Source organism: Exophiala aquamarina, assembly GCF_000709125.1.
Source record: "Exophiala aquamarina CBS 119918 chromosome Unknown aczIA-supercont1.8, whole genome shotgun sequence".
Lineage (NCBI taxonomy): Eukaryota > Fungi > Ascomycota > Eurotiomycetes > Chaetothyriales > Herpotrichiellaceae > Exophiala > Exophiala aquamarina.
The window spans coordinates 281363-299110 of record NW_013550580.1 but is presented as its reverse complement, the minus strand read 5'-3'; the positions used below and the strand labels follow the sequence as shown (position 1 = coordinate 299110).

The 17748-nt window shown below is 50.7% G+C and overlaps 6 protein-coding genes across 6 annotated transcripts; 5 read left to right on the top strand and 1 right to left on the bottom strand.

Annotated features, from left to right (window-relative positions):
- Window positions 1-1255: 1255 nt before the first annotated feature.
- A1O9_08683 (uncharacterized protein) lies at window positions 1256-3788 on the top strand (the record flags this gene model as incomplete). Its single annotated transcript, XM_013402166.1, has 15 exons — window positions 1256-1468; window positions 1519-1612; window positions 1669-1691; window positions 1740-1777; window positions 1836-1896; window positions 1946-1987; window positions 2058-2101; window positions 2156-2233; window positions 2297-2763; window positions 2824-2878; window positions 2940-3108; window positions 3165-3258; window positions 3309-3363; window positions 3418-3531; window positions 3602-3788. The coding sequence occupies 15 exons, from the start codon at window positions 1256-1258 to the stop codon at window positions 3786-3788; spliced, it is 1734 nt and encodes a 577-aa protein (XP_013257620.1).
- Window positions 3789-5220: 1432 nt separating this feature from the next.
- On the top strand, window positions 5221-6558 carry A1O9_08682 (uncharacterized protein; the record flags this gene model as incomplete). Its single annotated transcript, XM_013402165.1, has 1 exon — window positions 5221-6558. The coding sequence occupies one exon, from the start codon at window positions 5221-5223 to the stop codon at window positions 6556-6558; it is 1338 nt and encodes a 445-aa protein (XP_013257619.1).
- Window positions 6559-7835: 1277 nt separating this feature from the next.
- Window positions 7836-9534, top strand: A1O9_08681 (uncharacterized protein; the record flags this gene model as incomplete). The annotated part of the gene is made up of 2 exons (XM_013402164.1): window positions 7836-9361; window positions 9417-9534. 2 exons carry the CDS (start codon window positions 7836-7838, stop codon window positions 9532-9534), a joined length of 1644 nt encoding a protein of 547 aa, XP_013257618.1.
- A 484-nt stretch (window positions 9535-10018) lies between these two features.
- A1O9_08680 (leucyl-tRNA synthetase) lies at window positions 10019-13519 on the top strand (the record flags this gene model as incomplete). Its single annotated transcript, XM_013402163.1, has 3 exons — window positions 10019-10081; window positions 10135-12659; window positions 12736-13519. 3 exons carry the CDS (start codon window positions 10019-10021, stop codon window positions 13517-13519), a joined length of 3372 nt encoding a protein of 1123 aa, XP_013257617.1.
- A 1121-nt stretch (window positions 13520-14640) lies between these two features.
- Window positions 14641-16073, bottom strand: A1O9_08679 (CMGC/CDK protein kinase; the record flags this gene model as incomplete). The annotated part of the gene is made up of 2 exons (XM_013402162.1): window positions 14641-15493; window positions 15580-16073. The coding sequence occupies 2 exons, from the start codon at window positions 16071-16073 to the stop codon at window positions 14641-14643; spliced, it is 1347 nt and encodes a 448-aa protein (XP_013257616.1).
- Window positions 16074-16632: 559 nt separating this feature from the next.
- Window positions 16633-17449, top strand: A1O9_08678 (uncharacterized protein; the record flags this gene model as incomplete). Its single annotated transcript, XM_013402161.1, has 2 exons — window positions 16633-16735; window positions 16809-17449. The coding sequence occupies 2 exons, from the start codon at window positions 16633-16635 to the stop codon at window positions 17447-17449; spliced, it is 744 nt and encodes a 247-aa protein (XP_013257615.1).
- Window positions 17450-17748: the final 299 nt, after the last annotated feature.

Below are 17748 nucleotides of genomic sequence, written 5' to 3'. Positions count from 1 at the left end.
ACCCGATTCAGTCATATCACGCAGTCTCGGTACCATTTCTCGGTCGTGCGAGCCTCGAAAAGAGGGGTACCCATGTGGTGGAGGCTGTTCCTTCAGTCACGCGAGGCCAGCCACCTTGACCAGACACAGCGAGGTCAGGGGGAGCGTTCGGTGGCATATGCGCCGACAGACCATGCTAGGGATCGGGTTTTGTGCGACACGACTGGAAAGATGGCTAGTGTCACTGGTAGGCAAAGAAGCACTCGTAGTCGGTAAGCTTGTTATTGTGTTTCCCGTTCGCTAGAGGTGATCGACAGTTACTGTAATTCGCCCAAAGACAACTACCGAGGTATAAAAACCCCTGGGCTGTTAACTAGGCGCTTACCGAAGACTGGGCCATGCGGCGTGCGACTTGGCCCTCAAGGAGACGCATTCGCATAGGACTCGGCAGAAATGGACTTCTGGAATGATCACACTTGTGTTGTGCATCGACGGCAGGACTGATGTTCTTTGGTCAAAGATCAGCTTTCTTGCTTGGTAGCAAGAAACCGACTGGTCAAGGTCGACCTCATACGGTGTGCCGACAGTGTTTTGTAAGTCAAACTCAAAACACCATTTCGCTGTCGCCTTCAACTACGAAGGATCCACCCAGATGCATATTATACCCCAACCCAAACCGGTAGGCGTTTTTCTATGAAATGTTAATTACTACCTGTAATGGGTAAAGCCACGGATTTTCACATTGGACTCTGCGGGAAGCTTGAAGCCGCCGAGTGCTGGGGACATCCTGTGTATTACTTCTCTTACGTTTCTGTAGAAACATGATCCGGTGGTCATCTCTCATCCCAATTTGCCGGCATTCCGGTCTCGCTCAGATGCTATTTCAGCATAAACACGCCGGCATGGAGTCCCACAACAAGACATGGTCACACTTATCGCGGGGCCCCGGTTCAACCCCCCTTGATTTCCCGGGGACCCCGCCTGTCTCGGTCCATCTGTGAGCTGCGGGCTAGTCGAGGCCGAGAGAGCCTTTGAAAAAGTCACGCTATCGAGGTACCTACTACTCGGTACTCCAGTAACATTTCGATGAATTTCTAGGGTACCATGTGGAGTTGCTGTGCAATGTTCCAAGCCTGTGTGTAGCTCGCTTGGATCTCACATATAGGACTTGCGTCCCCGGGCTGCCTCCTGTCTATGTCATGTTCAATACCTGTCGCGATTTATTTATTCTATTTGTGCTACCATACAAGCAAGAATCGACACAACAGCAGCCCATATGTCTACCGCGGTGGAGAAGGCTGAGGCCCTCCACCTCTCAGGAATCGGAGCTGATGCTGTTGGCGTCACTGAGGTTGATGGGTACGAGAGCTACGGTCTTGTCAAGTCGAGGTTTGACGAGCTCTCTATCCCTCGCACGTTGTGGGTGTTCAGGCGCGTTGTCATCATCGTGCTCGCCGTCTACACCGGCTACGTTTGTGAAGGTTTCGAGGTATGCGATTGCGGGCTACTGCGAAAGTCATGGGGGCTGATGAAGAGCAGCTTGGTGCTGGAGGCAGTGTCATCGCAAATGCTGGTTTCATCAAACAGTTCGGTGACGGTAATTCAGGCGTGACGGCACTTAGCCCGACCTGGGGTATGGTATACCTTATTTCGACTGACCACCTGTCCAAGACTGACGGTAGTTGCTAGTATCTACGTGGAGTGCACTTCTGGTACGATCTGGATTCATTGAAAGCCATGAATTGTGCTGATCTGATCAGAATGTTGGTCAAATCGTCACCTTCACCCACATCTCTTGGTAAGAAATCTGTAGCATCTCCCTGGAGTACTGGTTCGGGTATTCTGACTTGCCATAGGTTTACCGACAAATATGGCCGCAAGACATCATTTTACCTTGCATGGACCTGGCTCGTTGTTGTAAGTGACACCTTCTAAAGCAAGGAATGAGATGAGCTGATGCTTCAAGGGGTGTATCTTCCTCAATACGGCCAAAAGTCCATCCGTTTGGGTAATTCACCATTGCTTTCCTTCTGATTGATGATAACTATCAAACTGGGCTCGTGCTGATGCCTTCGCAGGCCCTCGGCAAGCTCTGCAATGGTGCCGGAATCGGTGTACTCCAGTAAGCAATGCTCAGTCCTGACAGTCTTCCCTGCGCTCACCACGAACCCCACAGGATCACATGCCAGGTGTATGTCATGGAAATCTGCCCAAACAGAATCCGAGGTGGGATGGTCACCTTCCAAGCGGTCTGGTACGTTACTCGTGGCTCTCGGTCACCGAAATTTTATTGCAGATGCTGATGGCCCGAAAAAAGGAGCAATATCGGTGGTATTGTGGTCGCTGTGATGATGCAACAGCTCAATCAGAAGCATCCCGATAATTACTTGCTCGCAATGCGGATCCTTTGGGCACCGATCGGCCTGATGATCGTCTTCTGGGCCTTTGTCCCCGAATCGCCGTGGTTCCACGCTCGCCACGGGAATAAAGAGCAAGCACTTAAGGCCATGAAGCAACTTTATGGTGGTGTGAAGGGTTACGATTATGAAGAGGAGTACGGCATTATTGAGAGGACAATCGCACACGAGAGTAGCATGCTTCAGGGAAAGCCGACTATTATGGACATTTTCAAAGGGTTAAACCTAGTAGGCGGCGCTTTCACCTTGATCAAACATAAGGAGCAATACATAACTGACCTAACCCAGAAACGAACACTCACCGTGATGGTCCTCGCCGTCACTCAGCAACTCGCCGGCCTTGCTATCATCTCAACCTACTCAACTTGTATGTTGCCTTTCTGCGTCTTCCGTCTCCTCAAGGCTGTCTGCTAATTTGATGGCCCAGACTTCTTTTCTCTCGCTGGCTTGGAGGATCCCTTCTTAGGCTCAGTCATTCTCTCGTAAGTGGGACTACAGCTACTCGTGGCTAATGTCTCTTTTAACCAAATCTTTGCCTTATAGTTGCTGTAATTTATTGGCAGTCTTGCTCTGGTCTTTAAGCACCGACAAGCTTGGACGTCGTACGATCATCAACACATGCCAGACAGCCGTCTGCGTGATCCTCTTCATTGTTGGCGGTCTACATTGGTCAGGAGCGACGGGAAGCAACGCTGCGGCCGGCACTGCACTAGTTTGTCCAACTGTTCCTGTTCTATAAATGGCATAATTTGCTGACACAATTTCCAGTTGGTTATCTGCTGCTTCTGGACATTCTCATTCCAAGTCATCGCCATGTCATACTATGTTTTCTCTGCCGAGCTGCCCTCTGCTCTCCTTCGAAGTAAGTCGGCTATACACCACATGCTCTTCTCTCCAACTAACATGAGACAGTCAAAACCGGCCCTGTCACTTTCTTCACAAACTCGATCATGGGGATCGCCACGTGGTGCGTCATGACAAGCTCTTTCTTAGTCAAGAAGTGCCCAGCTAATTCCTGCAGCTATGCGACTCCTCCGATGCTTCTCGCTCTAAGTCTCAAGACAGGCTTCGTCTACGCCGCCTTTTCCGTGCCTATCTGCGTCATCCTCTGGATATATCTCCCTGAGACGAAGGGGTAAGTTTGTCACTTACCGCGTGCAATGTCTTCCTTTTACCTTTTAGTGTAATAATCTAACCTGCTCTAGCCGATCCGCCGCCGAAATCGACGAGCTATACGAGCGCAAGATTCCAGCGTGGAAATGGTCCAGGACTAGAACGGCTGCCGAAGGGCAAATGCATGCAGTGGTAGAAGTGAAAGGTAGCGTCAAGCATACTCAAACTTCGACTAACGATCAACGGACCACCACAGCTGGACAAGTATCCGCAGTATAGGCAGGGGAAAACGGGGAAGATGGGCGTAGTAAGTGGTTGTAGAGGGAGGCTTTCTCACAGGGAATGCTTCGCACATTTCATTCGTTGCCTTGTGTCTCGAGTTACTGAGGCTGTAGAAATTAGTACTTGGATCTCACTGGCATCTAGGCGAATGGCCCATATCCAGATGCTGGCAAGATACTTTCCCTATGCGATTAGCCGTTGTGTGACTTAACAATCAAGGACATGAGATCCCGAGCTAAGTCTGTTCAGCCAACAAAGCAGCGTTCGGGGGACCAGAGTTATGAAGCTCTAGGAATACCCTGGGCATGCTGGGCCCGAGTGGCCGGAGTCACGTTCTGGTTTGAGAGCAGCTGGTACCCACAGGCAATTGACATGACGAGACTTTGGAATGTGGCATCTCAGTAGCTCATACAAGGCTCAAGTCCAAGACCTGGTCGGTGCAGAAGAGAACGAGATCCAAGTTAGGCGAACCACGATGGTGCATAAACCAGGATAGAGCTATGGGCCGTCGGCAGATATGAAGGCGAGCTGCGGGATGGAGCGATACTAAACAAAAGATCGGAATCAGGGCCTTGACCCTGCAAATTTTGCCATGAAAAACAGGGGATAGGTGGATGAGGCTAACGGCCTGAACTATCTCTGTATTCGTGTCGAACCTCTGTGTAGGTGGGCGGGCTCTGTTCTTGTACTGGTGCTGTGACCCGAACGCCGCTCTGTTGCTGTCGTGTGCTAAGGTCTCGAACATTGGAAAATGACGCGCCAGGGTCCCAGAGACCGAAGTACAATAATGTAATTTCCCCGTTTCCATCCTCGTACACAGAACAGTTGTTGTTATCATGGATGCAACTTTGAAGATGTTAGCTTTTGGAGCCTTGTGAACTTGTTTCAAGGAAGGCGCGAGGTCCTAATTAATTTGTAGGGAAGGAAGGTGACCCGAACGGGAACTTCCGCCGTGACGCTTTTACTCGTAGGGAAAGAACTCGCAATTTAAGCAGTAGCAAAGCTATTACTTAATTGCGGAAGGCCCCCGGTGAATGGTGAGTCCTTGCCACTTGCTCAAGTCAAGGAATGCGACCAAACAGCTTAAATGCAGAAGCGACAAATCATTTGTTATCATGTGTGATGACAAAGGAACCGCGTCGCATCATACATTTTACCAAGGCTCACACATGTCTATTTCTACGTAGTCAATCCTTGGTGACGACGAGAGCTATGATCGGCAGCTTCCTCCATCCGAGGGTTGCAGCCTGTTCATCAAATTCTCTATCCCCGATATTTTGTGGTGCCCTGGACAAAACTTCAACGTACGGCTTTAAATGGTGATCTAAGACCGATCTCCCGAAACCTTGTTGCTGTATATCATTTTATCGCAAGGTCTTAGAAAATCCGAACCACATCACAGATTGATTTGATACAGATTACTTCAGCCATGCCTTTGACAGTCCTAACAGACGCAGAGGTGAAGTCTCTGCTTTTGACCTTAACGAAACAAGACATAGAGGATCTACAGGGAAGTCTTGCAGAGGCCTTACACTCATATTCCACAGGAGACACAAATTCGCCCTGTGCATCGTCCTACCAACCACAACGGACCGTAATCAAAAAGCGTGGCGTCACTACAATCTTTTCGCCAGCATCGACAGGCACTTCTGTGGGAATGAAAATTGTCTCACTTGAAAAATTGGAAAGACGCTCGAGCAAGAAATCCTCGATTTCGTCCCAAACAGGAAGTGTATCTGGCTCGTCCTCTCTGAGATCAACCACTAGCGATCTTGCATCGATGAGCCTGAGTCCTGCGCAGACCACTTCGTCCTCAGGCAGTAGAGACTCAATTGATGGTGCGAGTTTTCAGCCTCCAGCATCTATTTCTAGTAACCAAAGCACCACACCAAAAGGCTCGGTCACAATACTCGACTCTTCCGGGAATCCTATGGGCATAGTCAACGCTGAAGAACTGACGGCCTTCAGGACCGCCCTAGCTGCGACCATGCTGGTGAAAAAGCGGAATGTTGTGCACACCGTCACGGTTTTTGGAGCCGGAAAACAAGCCTATTGGCATATCCGACTAGCACTCCTTCTCCGGGGTGACGAAATTAAACATGTCAACATCATCAATCGCTCTTTTGAGCGCTCAATCAAATTGATGAAATCGTTTCAGGTCACCGACGACTCTTTCGATAAATGGCGCAAGGACATCAAGTTCTCAGCAATGAGTCCGGAGTTTGGGGAGTACGGGAGGCTTCTAAAAGAGGAAGTCAGAAAGGCAGATGTGATATTCTGTTGCACGCCTTCTATCGACCCACTGTTTCCGGCGGAGTTTTTGACATCCAGAGAAGGCCAAAGAAAGGGTCGGTATATATCTGCCATCGGCTCCTACGCGCCACACATGTGTGAGATCCACCCGGACGTGTTCAAAGCAGCTGTACAACCTGATCACGGACACCACCACCATAAGCATGCGAAACAGGGTGGAGTCATCGTCGTGGACAGCCTAGAATCGTCGCTGAAGGAGGCGGGGGAAATCATTCAGGCGAAATTGAAACCGGAGCATCTGGTTGAGATAGGGGAGCTCGTCATGATCAAGAAGGCGGCCACCAAAGAAATTGACGCTGGGGGGCCAGGAGAGCAAGGTCTATTGGATTGGCTGATCAGAGGGAATGTTATCTACAAGAGTGTGGGAATGGGGCTGATGGATTTGGTTGTTGGAGGCGACGTGATTAGACTGGCGAAAGAACGTGACATTGGAACGACAATTGAGGACTTCTAAGTAGTGGAACTCACCAGGTTAGGTAGACACTGGCGAGGCTGAATCTGGGTTGCGAAATACCCAGTGCCCTGGTTCAGGGAAGAAGGGTGTCTCGCATGCGGTACGGAGTAGATAGTAACTTAGAGGCCATATCAATTTGTTGGGCACACACTCCAGATCATCCTGTAACGAAGAAGCGCCCACCCGCAAGCGGAACCCCTACCTGAGTTGGTCATGCGCGTCTTAACGTTGCATTTGGCGAGTTTTTGCCTGCACAATAATTTCAGCGAGGCCTGGGACGGTGGAGGTAATGGCAACGTTGGTGCGCGCAATAAAGAAGGGCCGATTCATCTTCAGCCAGTCAATTTCTACGATATGTCAACGACGTTTATAACTTCAATCCACAGTTCTCATTCTGAGGGAGCTCAAGCCACGTGTCAGAGCTTGGGAGATTGTCCTCATTACATCAGTCAATACAGTTGGGCTTTCTCATAATCGCGTTTCAGGGACTCTTTATCAGTCTGCCAGAATTGTAGCATCTTTTCCCGAGCAACTTGATTGATGGGAAGGCCGTCATAAAGGCCAGTTCTCCCTCCATATCGACCTAGAACCCTCCAAGGACTTACAGTACGCCGTCAATCCACCGTTCCCCTTCCTCCCCTTCCTCACCCCTCCAAATCCCTCTTATCTAAGTCCGCCTTATCTCAATTGGAGGCAAAGCGGGGTAAAAAGTTCGATCGAGAACAGCAGCCACCAACACCAGCAGGCCCAGCAATCGAATTCTGGCACACCCCTACTTTCTGGGCTGTGTGACTGCTTGCCCACCTAAGCCTTGAGCCTAGTACGAAATCATCATCTGCGCAGTTTAATACTACTGGCGCACGCATCTCTGGGTGAATTGTGGAGGAACAGATTGGCTGTCTGGTAGACAGGGTCTTGTGCAAGAACTAGCACTGTGGTCTACCCGGGGGTAAAATCAATCCACCCACCAAGCTGGACCGGCCTGTCGTCAGAATCACCTATTTTTCAGAATCCGGGCTTCGACAGAAGTAAGCCATCCAGTCTCTCTGATACTATAGCCGTTTCTGTTTCCAGAGTGCCCATCAACCAACTGCCCCGTTCGCCCTGGACGGTGGGTACCAAGCGTCTACTCCAAGCTGGCTCTACGTCATTGCAGAACACAAGGATTGACGCTCGCCGATCCTTGAGATTCTAGATTTCCCCATCACACCACTTCGTCCCTCTATAACTCCGTTCCCATCTGTTCCATGTGATGCGTTGAACATCGAGACACAACAATGGTTCAGCAGGTTTATCTGCCCAACGGGCAGGTATACACAGTTACTCCAGTATTTGGTGGCTTCACCTTCAAGTCTGCCAACCTGGACTTGCATCATTCGGCAATGCCCCCGGGTTGGACTGTCGTACTGCAAACCGAGGACGAAGTAGAGACCGAACCGGAACGAAGGAAGAGTAGGATATCAATAAACCAGCGCTCTAACGACCAGGACGACACTCCTCTAAAGCAAGTGGTTGTGCACCGCTTCACCAGACCCACAGTTCAGAGCGATTCCCTCTTCATATCCTCAATATCGCAGCCAGCCAGTACGGATTTCAAAAGCAATGCTTCGCCAACTAGGCACATTGCGATGATGCTTTGGGCCACCCTATGTTGGTATTTCCACAAGGAGGCACCAAAACCCTATGCACTAACAGAAGCATCCGCCTTGACGCCGGAAAGCGGAAGACCAAAGCTCGAATGGCGCATCAAGATAAAAAGGGAAGGTATCTTCAAGGGGAAGAATACACTGCAAAAGCTGGAACGCATGGGATTGATCGCCAGTGAGGATTCTTGCGTTGGAACCGACACCGATGTTCGATTACCTACAGGATGGGGTGAGACATTTGTCAGCAGACGGTCCTTCTGGCAGATCGATGCGCGGATATTTCTGTTCACACTGGCGCCTCTGCAACATTCTCCATTTCCACAGGCATCGCCATTCCCCTCTCGCCCTTCCTCACCAGATCGAACCTCAGGGCTGGCCGAGAGACCGTCGCCACGGCCTTCGGACCATGTTGTAAATACAGCTGGTGTTATCTCCGAGTCTTTCGCTGCTGGAATATCCTCTCCAGGAGGACCGTTTAACTCGGGAAGTCACCTGCCGACATATTATCCCGCACCACCCACTCAATTCACATTTACCAATCATATCAGACATCCGATTCGTCCCAAGCCCCCACGGCAGGGTGAGACCTTCTATAGCAGATATATCCCTAGCCTCGATCAATATCTGTCTTTCCGTATACCATCACTCTCATCCAAACCATGTCCACACCCACACTTTGGGCCTACAGGAGGCTCAATGCCCGCCGTGTTACCAAGTCATACCCCAGGCATCTCTGTGGCTACGTTGCCAACCATGGCCAATTTTCTGGACCGCCCATCCGATCTAGAGCTTCTGCATAATTGGATGAACGATCCTCGAGTCAATCTCGCATGGGGCGTTGCTGGACCGACGGCCACGCAGAGGAAATTCCTCGAGGATGGGCTAGCCAGCCGGCATTCGTTCCCTATATATGGGTGTTTCGATGGCAAACCATTTGGCTATTTTGAAGTCTACTGGGTCAAGGAAGACAAGCTTGGAAGGCTTTTGGGTGGAGACGTGGGGAATTATACGCGAGGGATACACGTTCTTGTTGGTGAAAAGGAGTTTCGAGGACCCCATCGTGTGAAGGTCTGGTTGTCTGCCCTAATCCATTACTGCTTTCTGGCGGATTCGAGGACGGAAACTGTTATGCTGGAACCCAGGGTGGACAACACAAAGTAAGGCTATGGCCAGCGTCCCCGAACCGTCACGATCCAACTAACCCGTTTGCAGATTTATTGAATACCTCAAAAATGCTGGCTTCTACAAGCAGGGGGAAGTATCATTCCCGCATAAGCAATCAGCGGTCATGAAACTCGACAGAGAATCCTGGGAGGCGCCTGAGCTGTAGCAGCTACGAATTACTCGTTCTGAGAATTCTGAGAAGGGCTGGTAGCATGACGAAGTCTGTGGTCTTGCGGTCAAAGGTCTCACAGAACTCGACGCTTGTTGATGATATATCTGGCAAGGACCCTTGCCTATCAGTGGCCTGTCCCAAAATTGCCGAACGAGGGTGACTTGATGTATCGTGTAGTCAAGAACCGAAGCCAACCAACATGAATTCACGTTGCTAGAAGGATAATGCTACAAATCTAGTGCCAGAATGTTCTGCCCCAAAATGCTCCCTTGGATATGAGTGAGTCAGCATGTGCACGTGACTTTCGTTTTCGGAGTATTTCGTGACTCCGCAGTTATTGTGGGTTTCTGCTACAATTGACTGTACAGCCAGCATCCCACTTTGACCAAAAAAACGTGTTCAAGGTCCACGATACAGAATAATTCAACTGGAAAGCTGGTTGAGTGGTGTGCTGTTCTTAGACCCGAAACCCGCCACTATGGCGACCCAAATTCCCGTGGACCCTGCCCTCAGTTCGACCAAGACTCTCAAACTTGAGAATGTAAGTACAGACCGCATGAGGCTGGGGCAGGAGACCTAATATTGGCTTAATAGACACACAATCGAGATGTCTTGATCGCCATTGAAAAGAAATACCAGGAAGAATGGCAAAAGAGCAAAGTCTTCGAGTCGGATGCTCCTTCAACGGACGAAATCCCCTTCAATTCCATCCCCGCGGCCGAGATTCGAGAGAAGCACCCAAAATACTTTGGTACCTTTGCCTATCCTTACATGAACGGCTCTCTACATGCGGGACATAGCTTCACGGTTAGCAAGGTTGAGTTTACCGCAGGTTTTGCCCGTCTCACAGGAAAGAGAGTGCTATTCCCTCTCGGGTTTCACTGTACTGGTATGCCAATCAAAGCCTGTGCAGACAAGCTGGTCGACGATGTCAAGAAGTTCGGTCGGAATTTCGAGAACTACTCCGAGGATGAAGAGGATGAGGCAACCGAGACCAATGGTATACCAATTGCTCCAACTCAGAGTGTCAGTGTCAAGGATGACATTACGAAATTCAAGAGCAAGAAAGGCAAAGCCGCAGCAAAGACCGTAAAGGCGAACTACCAGTTCCAGACAATGTTGGCAATGGGTATACCAAAAGAGGAGATCCACAAATTCTCCGACGCAAACTACTGGCTTGAATACTTTCCTCCCATCGCACAACAGGATTTGATCGATTTTGGTGCGAGGATAGACTGGAGGAGACAGTTTGTAACCACCGATGCAAATCCATACTACGATGCTTTTGTCCGGTGGCAAATGAATCGTCTTCACGAATTGAACAAGATTCTTTACGGCAAGAGATATACCATTTACAGCCCAAAGGACGGACAGCCGTGTATGGACCACGACCGAGCCAAGGGTGAAGGTGTCGGACCTACAGAGTACACAGCGATCAAGTTGAGAGTCAAGGAGTGGTCCGAGCAAGTAGCAAAGGCAGTCGATACCAAGATTCCCAAGGACGCAAACGTCTACTTTGTCCCTGCATCTCTAAGGCCTGAAACCATGTACGGCCAAACATGCTGTTTCGTCGGTCCCAAGATTACTTATGGCATTTTCAAGGTATCCGAGAAGGAATACTATGTTGTCACAAAGCGAGCGGCCTGGAACATGGCTTTCCAGGGCACATTCTTCTCGGAGGATCACTTCCCCCGAGATCAAAGTGAACTGCAACCTATTGTCGAATTACCCGGCTCTGCCCTCGTTGGGACTTTGGTAATTGCGCCTCTTTCGGTTCACACAGGGGGCGTACGCATTCTACCCATGGAGACAGTCTCGGCCACAAAAGGCACCGGTGTTGTTACTTCAGTCCCATCTGACAGCCCCGATGACTTTGCTACAGTACGAGATCTAGCCAAGAAGGCAGAGTTCTATGGCATTAAGAAGGAATGGGCAGACCTTGAGATCATCCCCATTATTGATACACCCGCATATGGAAACCTGACCGCGAAATTTCTGGTTGAGTCCAAGAAGATCCAGTCTCCCAAGGATGCAACACTCTTGGCAGAAGCAAAAGACCAGGCCTACAAAGAGGGTTTCTATAACGGAACAATGTTGGTTGGAGATTTTAAGGGACAGAAAGTACAAGAGGCCAAAGACAAAGTACGCAATGCGTTAATCAAATCCGGTGATGCATTCCCATTTGCAGACCCTTCGGGAGAAGTCATCAGTCGAAGCGCAGATGAATGTGTGGTTGCTTTTGTCCCACAATGGTTCTTGAATTACGGAGAAAATGACAAGGAGTGGCAGCAAACCATTTTGGACTACGTCAAGGACAAAGATGGCCTTTGCACGTACGCCCCGGAGACCGAGAACCAATTCGTTGCGAACCTAGAATGGCTCAATCAATGGGCTTGTGCTAGAACATATGGGTTGGGATCCAAATTGCCATGGGATCCTCATTTCTTGGTTGAAAGTTTGAGTGACTCCACTATCTATATGTCCTACTACACAATCGCGCATCTTCTGCATGGAGACAAGTTTGGTAAGACTACAGGCTCGCTCAATATCAAACCTGAACAAGTCACCGATGAATTCTGGGACTACGTGTTCACTCGTACAAGTGACATTGAGTCTGTCTCCAAGTCTACGAAAATCCCCAAGGAAAGTCTCGCGACACTCCGTCGTTCCTTCGAATACTGGTACCCTCTCGACATGCGATCCTCGGGTAAAGATCTAATTCCTAATCATCTAACATTCTTCCTCTACATCCATTTGGCATTATTTCCTCGCGAGTACTGGCCCAAGTCAGTCCGCGCAAATGGTCATCTCTTGCTCAATGGCGAAAAAATGAGCAAGTCCACTGGCAACTTCCTCACCTTGAGTCAAGCAGTCAAGAAATTTGGCGCAGACGCAACGAGAATAGCACTTGCGGATGCAGGTGACGGGATGGAAGACGCCAATTTCGAAGAAAAGGGAGCCAATGCTGCTATCATGCGGATGTATACCCTAAAGGAATGGATTGAGGAGACTGTGAAGAACGGAGAGCTCCGGACAACGCAAGGAGATGTCCTCTGGGATAAATTATTTGAGGATGAGATGAACCTGTTGGTGCACGAATCGTACCGGCATTATTCTGAGTAAGTGAAATATCCCCGGCAAAAGCGCTTTTGTTCTAGGAGCCAAGAGAGGTAACACTGCTAACATATTCTACAGAACGGATTACAAACTGGCTCTCAAATCCTCACTCTACGACTTCCAATCGGCACGGGACTTCTACCGTGAAGCATGCCTTTCCTCCGGAATCCCAATGTCTCGACCTTTAATTCTCCGCTATGTCGAGCTTCAATCCCTCCTGATAGCCACCATCGCCCCTCACTGGGCTGAGTACATGTGGCGCGAAGTTCTACACAAGGAGACCTCAATCCAGAATGCCAGCTGGCCCGCGGTGCCGCAGTCGGACCCGGCCTTGACTGCGGAGCGGGAATACGTCAAATCAACGACTAGCAACATCACCAGCTCAGAGGCGCAGGCGGCGAAGAGGATGGCCAAGGGGAAGGCAGCTACCTTCGACCCTCGAAAACCTAAACGCATCACGATCTTCGCTGCAAGCGCATTCCCAGCCTGGCAAGAGAAGTACGTGGACCTCGTGCGCGACATGCTCGCAAAGGCGACGCTTGATGATGATAAGGCAGTCAACGGCGCAGTGGCCAAGCTGGGCAAGGGCCCGGAGATGAAGAAGGCAATGCCGTTCGTCCAGGCCCTAAAGAGGCGCATCATCGGCGGCGACGAGAAGCCCGAGGTTGTCTTCGAGCGCAAGTTGCTCTTCAACGAGGTCGACGTCCTCGACGAGATGAAAAAGGGTCTCATGAAAACCACCGGTTGCAGAGACGTTGTCATCCACCAAGTCACTGAGGAGAACAAGTCGTCCCTCCCACCGAACGCTGAGTCCGCCGTTCCCGGACACCCGAGTTTCTTGTTTGAGAACATCGATGGCTAAAGGATGGGGATGTGTGAGTGAGAATTATGGCAAAAGCAGAATAGTGAAGCGGACTATTCAGGTGTTCTGCTAAGTATTCAGGATCCACAGCCAATCTGGACGAGGCAGGGAGCCACTATGGTGTCACCGGAGAGGGATTGAAGAAACAGCCTCCCTATGCTGAACGTCAGTCTATGCGGCCATGAGGATGCAAGAACTGAGGAAGGGAGGAAGACAGGCAGAGAAAAGCCAAAGACCCGTGATGAATTAGCGCAGACAAAATGGGAAATGCGGAAAAGAGACGCGAAGAACAAAGAAGATGATGATGAAGAACTGTGGTAAGGCAATCGAGCACCTACACTTAGATGAAAAGAGTAAGAAAAAGGTCAAGAACAATATGCAATTGCGATTCTCTTGTAAGGAAGAACTGCGTCGTGAGTCAACGTGCATTCACATACGGCGGAAGAAAGCGAACAAGAAGCCTACTACTGCTTACGTAGTGAAGTACTCATCACGGTAGACCGGATACTCAGCGTGCTGCATGGCATGCGAATCACTCTCTCTTTGAGCTCTACTCGTAGGCTAGCTATTCGCTATCACTACTGACTGGTTCTGGTTGGATGACGGAGCGCTAAATAGTGCCACGATTTTACTCTTCGAATACCCAGCTCCTGTGGAAGACAGTGGGATCGGTTGGCACACGTGATCAGGCTGGGAGATGAGCCTCGACCAAGGGGCTCGGAGTTGCGGTCTCGAGGTGCACGATAAGGAAATTGCGCCGTTGGGGCCGAGGAACGGATTCCGCTCCGGCGCCCGGCTGATGATTGGTATCAAGACCATGCACATGCATAGCTCGAGTGTGCCTCGGGCTGTGCTGTTCCACGCGGTTGGTTATTAGGACCAGTGTTGCAGGATGGGTGCAGCAGGTATCCTGGAAACCCGTGGTGTTTCACCAGCTCCGAATCCATGCCCGCCTGCCTGGTCTGTGCGAACCGTATTAGGCGGCAACGAATATTCCTTGTGCAGGAGCATGGGATTACAGAGACGAGTTCCTTCTGTAGTAGTACGAGTAGAAGGACTTCGGTACTGAGTGGGTTGCTTCCCACTTCCTACTTCCCACTTTTGGTTCATAAGCCGAATTCTCAGCCAAGCCGTAGCGAGAAGCCCGCACCGTGCTCCTCATCAGCGCGTCCAGCGAAGATGCCGGCAAACTCCTGCTCGTCGAGCTTGGGAACGTCACCACGCCCTGGTGCCTGGGGAGTGATTCGCCTCCTTCGCTTCTCCTGTCCAGCTTTACTGGGGAATGTGGGAAACATCTCCTTCGCTTTGGGACGGGGGTCTTCCTTGAAGTACGGGTGTCTCAGGATCTGCGGGGCCGAGGGACGTCCGGCTGGGTTCATGGAAAGCATTGATGAGAGGAGGCGAAGGCCAGAGGTCGTGAGGTAGGGAAATTTCGAGGCGGTGAGGAATGACGGCGTCGTCGCTGATTTGGAGAGGACTGGGTGAAGGGCTTTGGCATTCGGAAGAGATCTGAAGCCAGGCCACGTTTCGTTGGTTGGGGTCCCCAAAAGGGCGAATATCTTGGAGAGCTGGTCGACTTCGTTTTTGCCTTGGAAGAGAGGGTCCTTGGTGAGCAGCTCGGCGAAAATACAGCCTAGACTCCAGACGTCGATTTCTGAATCGTATGCCTCTGTGCCGAGGAGTAGCTCGGGTGCCCTATACCACAATGTGACCACGAGCTGTGTCAACTTTGGCCGGGGGTTCCCCGTGTACCTGGCCATGCCGAAATCAGCCAGCTTGATTTCACCTCGGTTGTTGAGCAGTAAATTTGATGTCTTCAGATCGCGGTGCAGAATCCAGTTCTCATGTAGATAACTTGTCGCCGAGACGAGTTGGAGCATCAGAGTCTTTGTCTCGGAGGGCAGAAAGGGTTCGGCCATGTCTTCAAGAAGGGTCTTGAGATCATGTTCAAGGAAGTCCATGACGAGATAAACACTGTAAGAGGGATACAAGAAAGGTGGTTAACAACGTCTGGTATCGGCGCTTTTCAGGTTAGAAATGACATAGAGGAGCAGGCTTACTCTTTCAAGCTGTCGCCCATGACCACCTCGATCAGCTCCACCACATGAGGATGGCTGCATGCTTTGAGTGTTTGAATCTCTCGCAGCCCGGTAACCGGAAATCCGTCGTTGACGTAGTCCATTTTGAGGCGCTTCAATGCGACAATCTGGCCAGTTGCTTTCCTGCGCGCTCTCGAGACTAGACCGTAGGAGCCCTCTTCAATGTTGTTAAGCATCTCAAATTGCTCAACATGCGCGCAGGAACCAAATTGGCGCGCCGGGAACTGCAGCAGGTTCGCGCCTTCACCTGGAGTTTCATCACTGCCATCTTCTGATGTCCGTTGGCGTTTTGATGGTCTCTCTGCATTGGCGATTTGTGCAGCCGCAGCCTTGCGCGCCTTTTCCTCTTTTAACCTCCTCTTTTCTTCCTTTTCTTTTCTTCGCAAGGCGGCGGCTTCGGCTTCGGCTTCGTCGTCGTCGTTAGTGGACCATTTGGAGGTGGATTTCGAGCTCATGTTCCTGAGGAGCAAGTGGGATGACGAGGTGGTAACGTGTGGTGAGTATTTCCGGCCAACCAATTCCGAGCTGCCCCAAGTATTCCGTGCCCTGTACCTCGCTCGAGGACCTCTAGTCAACAGCAGTGAGCGAATGCCGGAGGCTTGGTGTTGCGACAGGGTTTTGGCCAGATCGAGTCAGAGCCACACAAAAGTTGACCAGGCCCAAGGGTTGGAGAGGTCAACGGTTGCGGCGACGGATCTTGTATTCCGTCCTCCGTCGTTCGCTGTGAAGGGTGTGGTTGTGAGTGTTGAGTGTGGTGGTGCAGGTGGGGTGTTTTCCGGAGCGTCAGACTCGAACTGACAGAATATCATCAAATATTATTACCAAGCAACTACACGTCCCACGTAGATAGCCAGCAATATATCACGACAAGTGCTCCAGTCTCCACTGTTCATTGTGCGCTTCTTGTCAAGTTCTACAAGCATAATTATCAAGAACACGCCATTCTAAGAATTTGAACAATATGGGAAGCGTGGGGATCCGGTCGTTTCAGGCAAGTACCTTGCGGTTCTTGTAATGGTCGCTGCTGACGAGAATTGTTTGCAGACGACGTTTGCAGTCCCACTTCACTGCGAGGATTGTGTAAAGGATGTTTCCGGCGCCTTGGGCAAACTTGACGGTAGGCGGTGGATCGTCTCAACAGGTCTTCTGGTCCCAGGGGCCGTAGCTAACTCGCAGATACTTGGTGATAGGCATTGACAAAATCGAGGCTAATCTCAAGGACCAACTTTTTTATATTGAAGGTACAGCCGCTCCGTCATCTATCGTCTCAGCCATCGAATCTACGGGACGAGATGCGATCTTGCGTGGAAGTGGAAAGTCCAATTCAGCCGGGGTCTGCATCCTAGAGACTCATGCAAAAGCCGTGTCAGATCCGGTCCGCGGATTGGCACGCTTGGTACAAATTTCTGATGAGCACACACTGGTCGACTTGACATTACGAGGGGTATCAGCAGGGACATATCATGCTACTGTACGGGAGACGGGAGACATCTCACGCGGGGCGGGATCAACAGGCGGGGTGTGGGAAGCAGTCAAGGCGTTGGCAGGGCTCAATCAGCCTCGTGGAGTGTTTGGCACGATCCAAGTTGGTAAGGACGGGCGTGGCAGTACATTTTTGGAGCAGCCTGTATCAGTTTGGGAAATTGTTGGTCGCAGCATGGTGGTGTCGAAACAACAAGAGTCGCCGTTTCAGCCTGAGGATCCCGACACCCTGGTAGGCGTGATCGCCCGAAGTGCAGGTGTCTGGGACAATGACAAGACCGTGTGCAGTTGTTCGGGGAAGACAGTGTGGGAAGAACGCAAGGAGCAGACGGGGAAAGGCATGTTGTGAGAGGCACCTCGTATGTAGAATGAATGCCATTGTCATTGTGATGATCGAGTCCCAAAGGGGGTAACGCTGTAGCCTGCCAGTTGATGACTACTGACCAGCGAACTGCATGCGAGGGGAATCAATACTGCGAGATTCGATGCACAATGATGCAAATTGGAACATACCCCTGCATGGAAGACCCGAGGTGTTGAGAGGGCGGACTCCGTAGTAGTGAGTGGTAGTGGCATCAAGGCTGGCTCGAAGCACTGGTTGGCCCGTCAGAAGTTCTCCTGAAACCAGTCATGGCCGTATCGGATAAG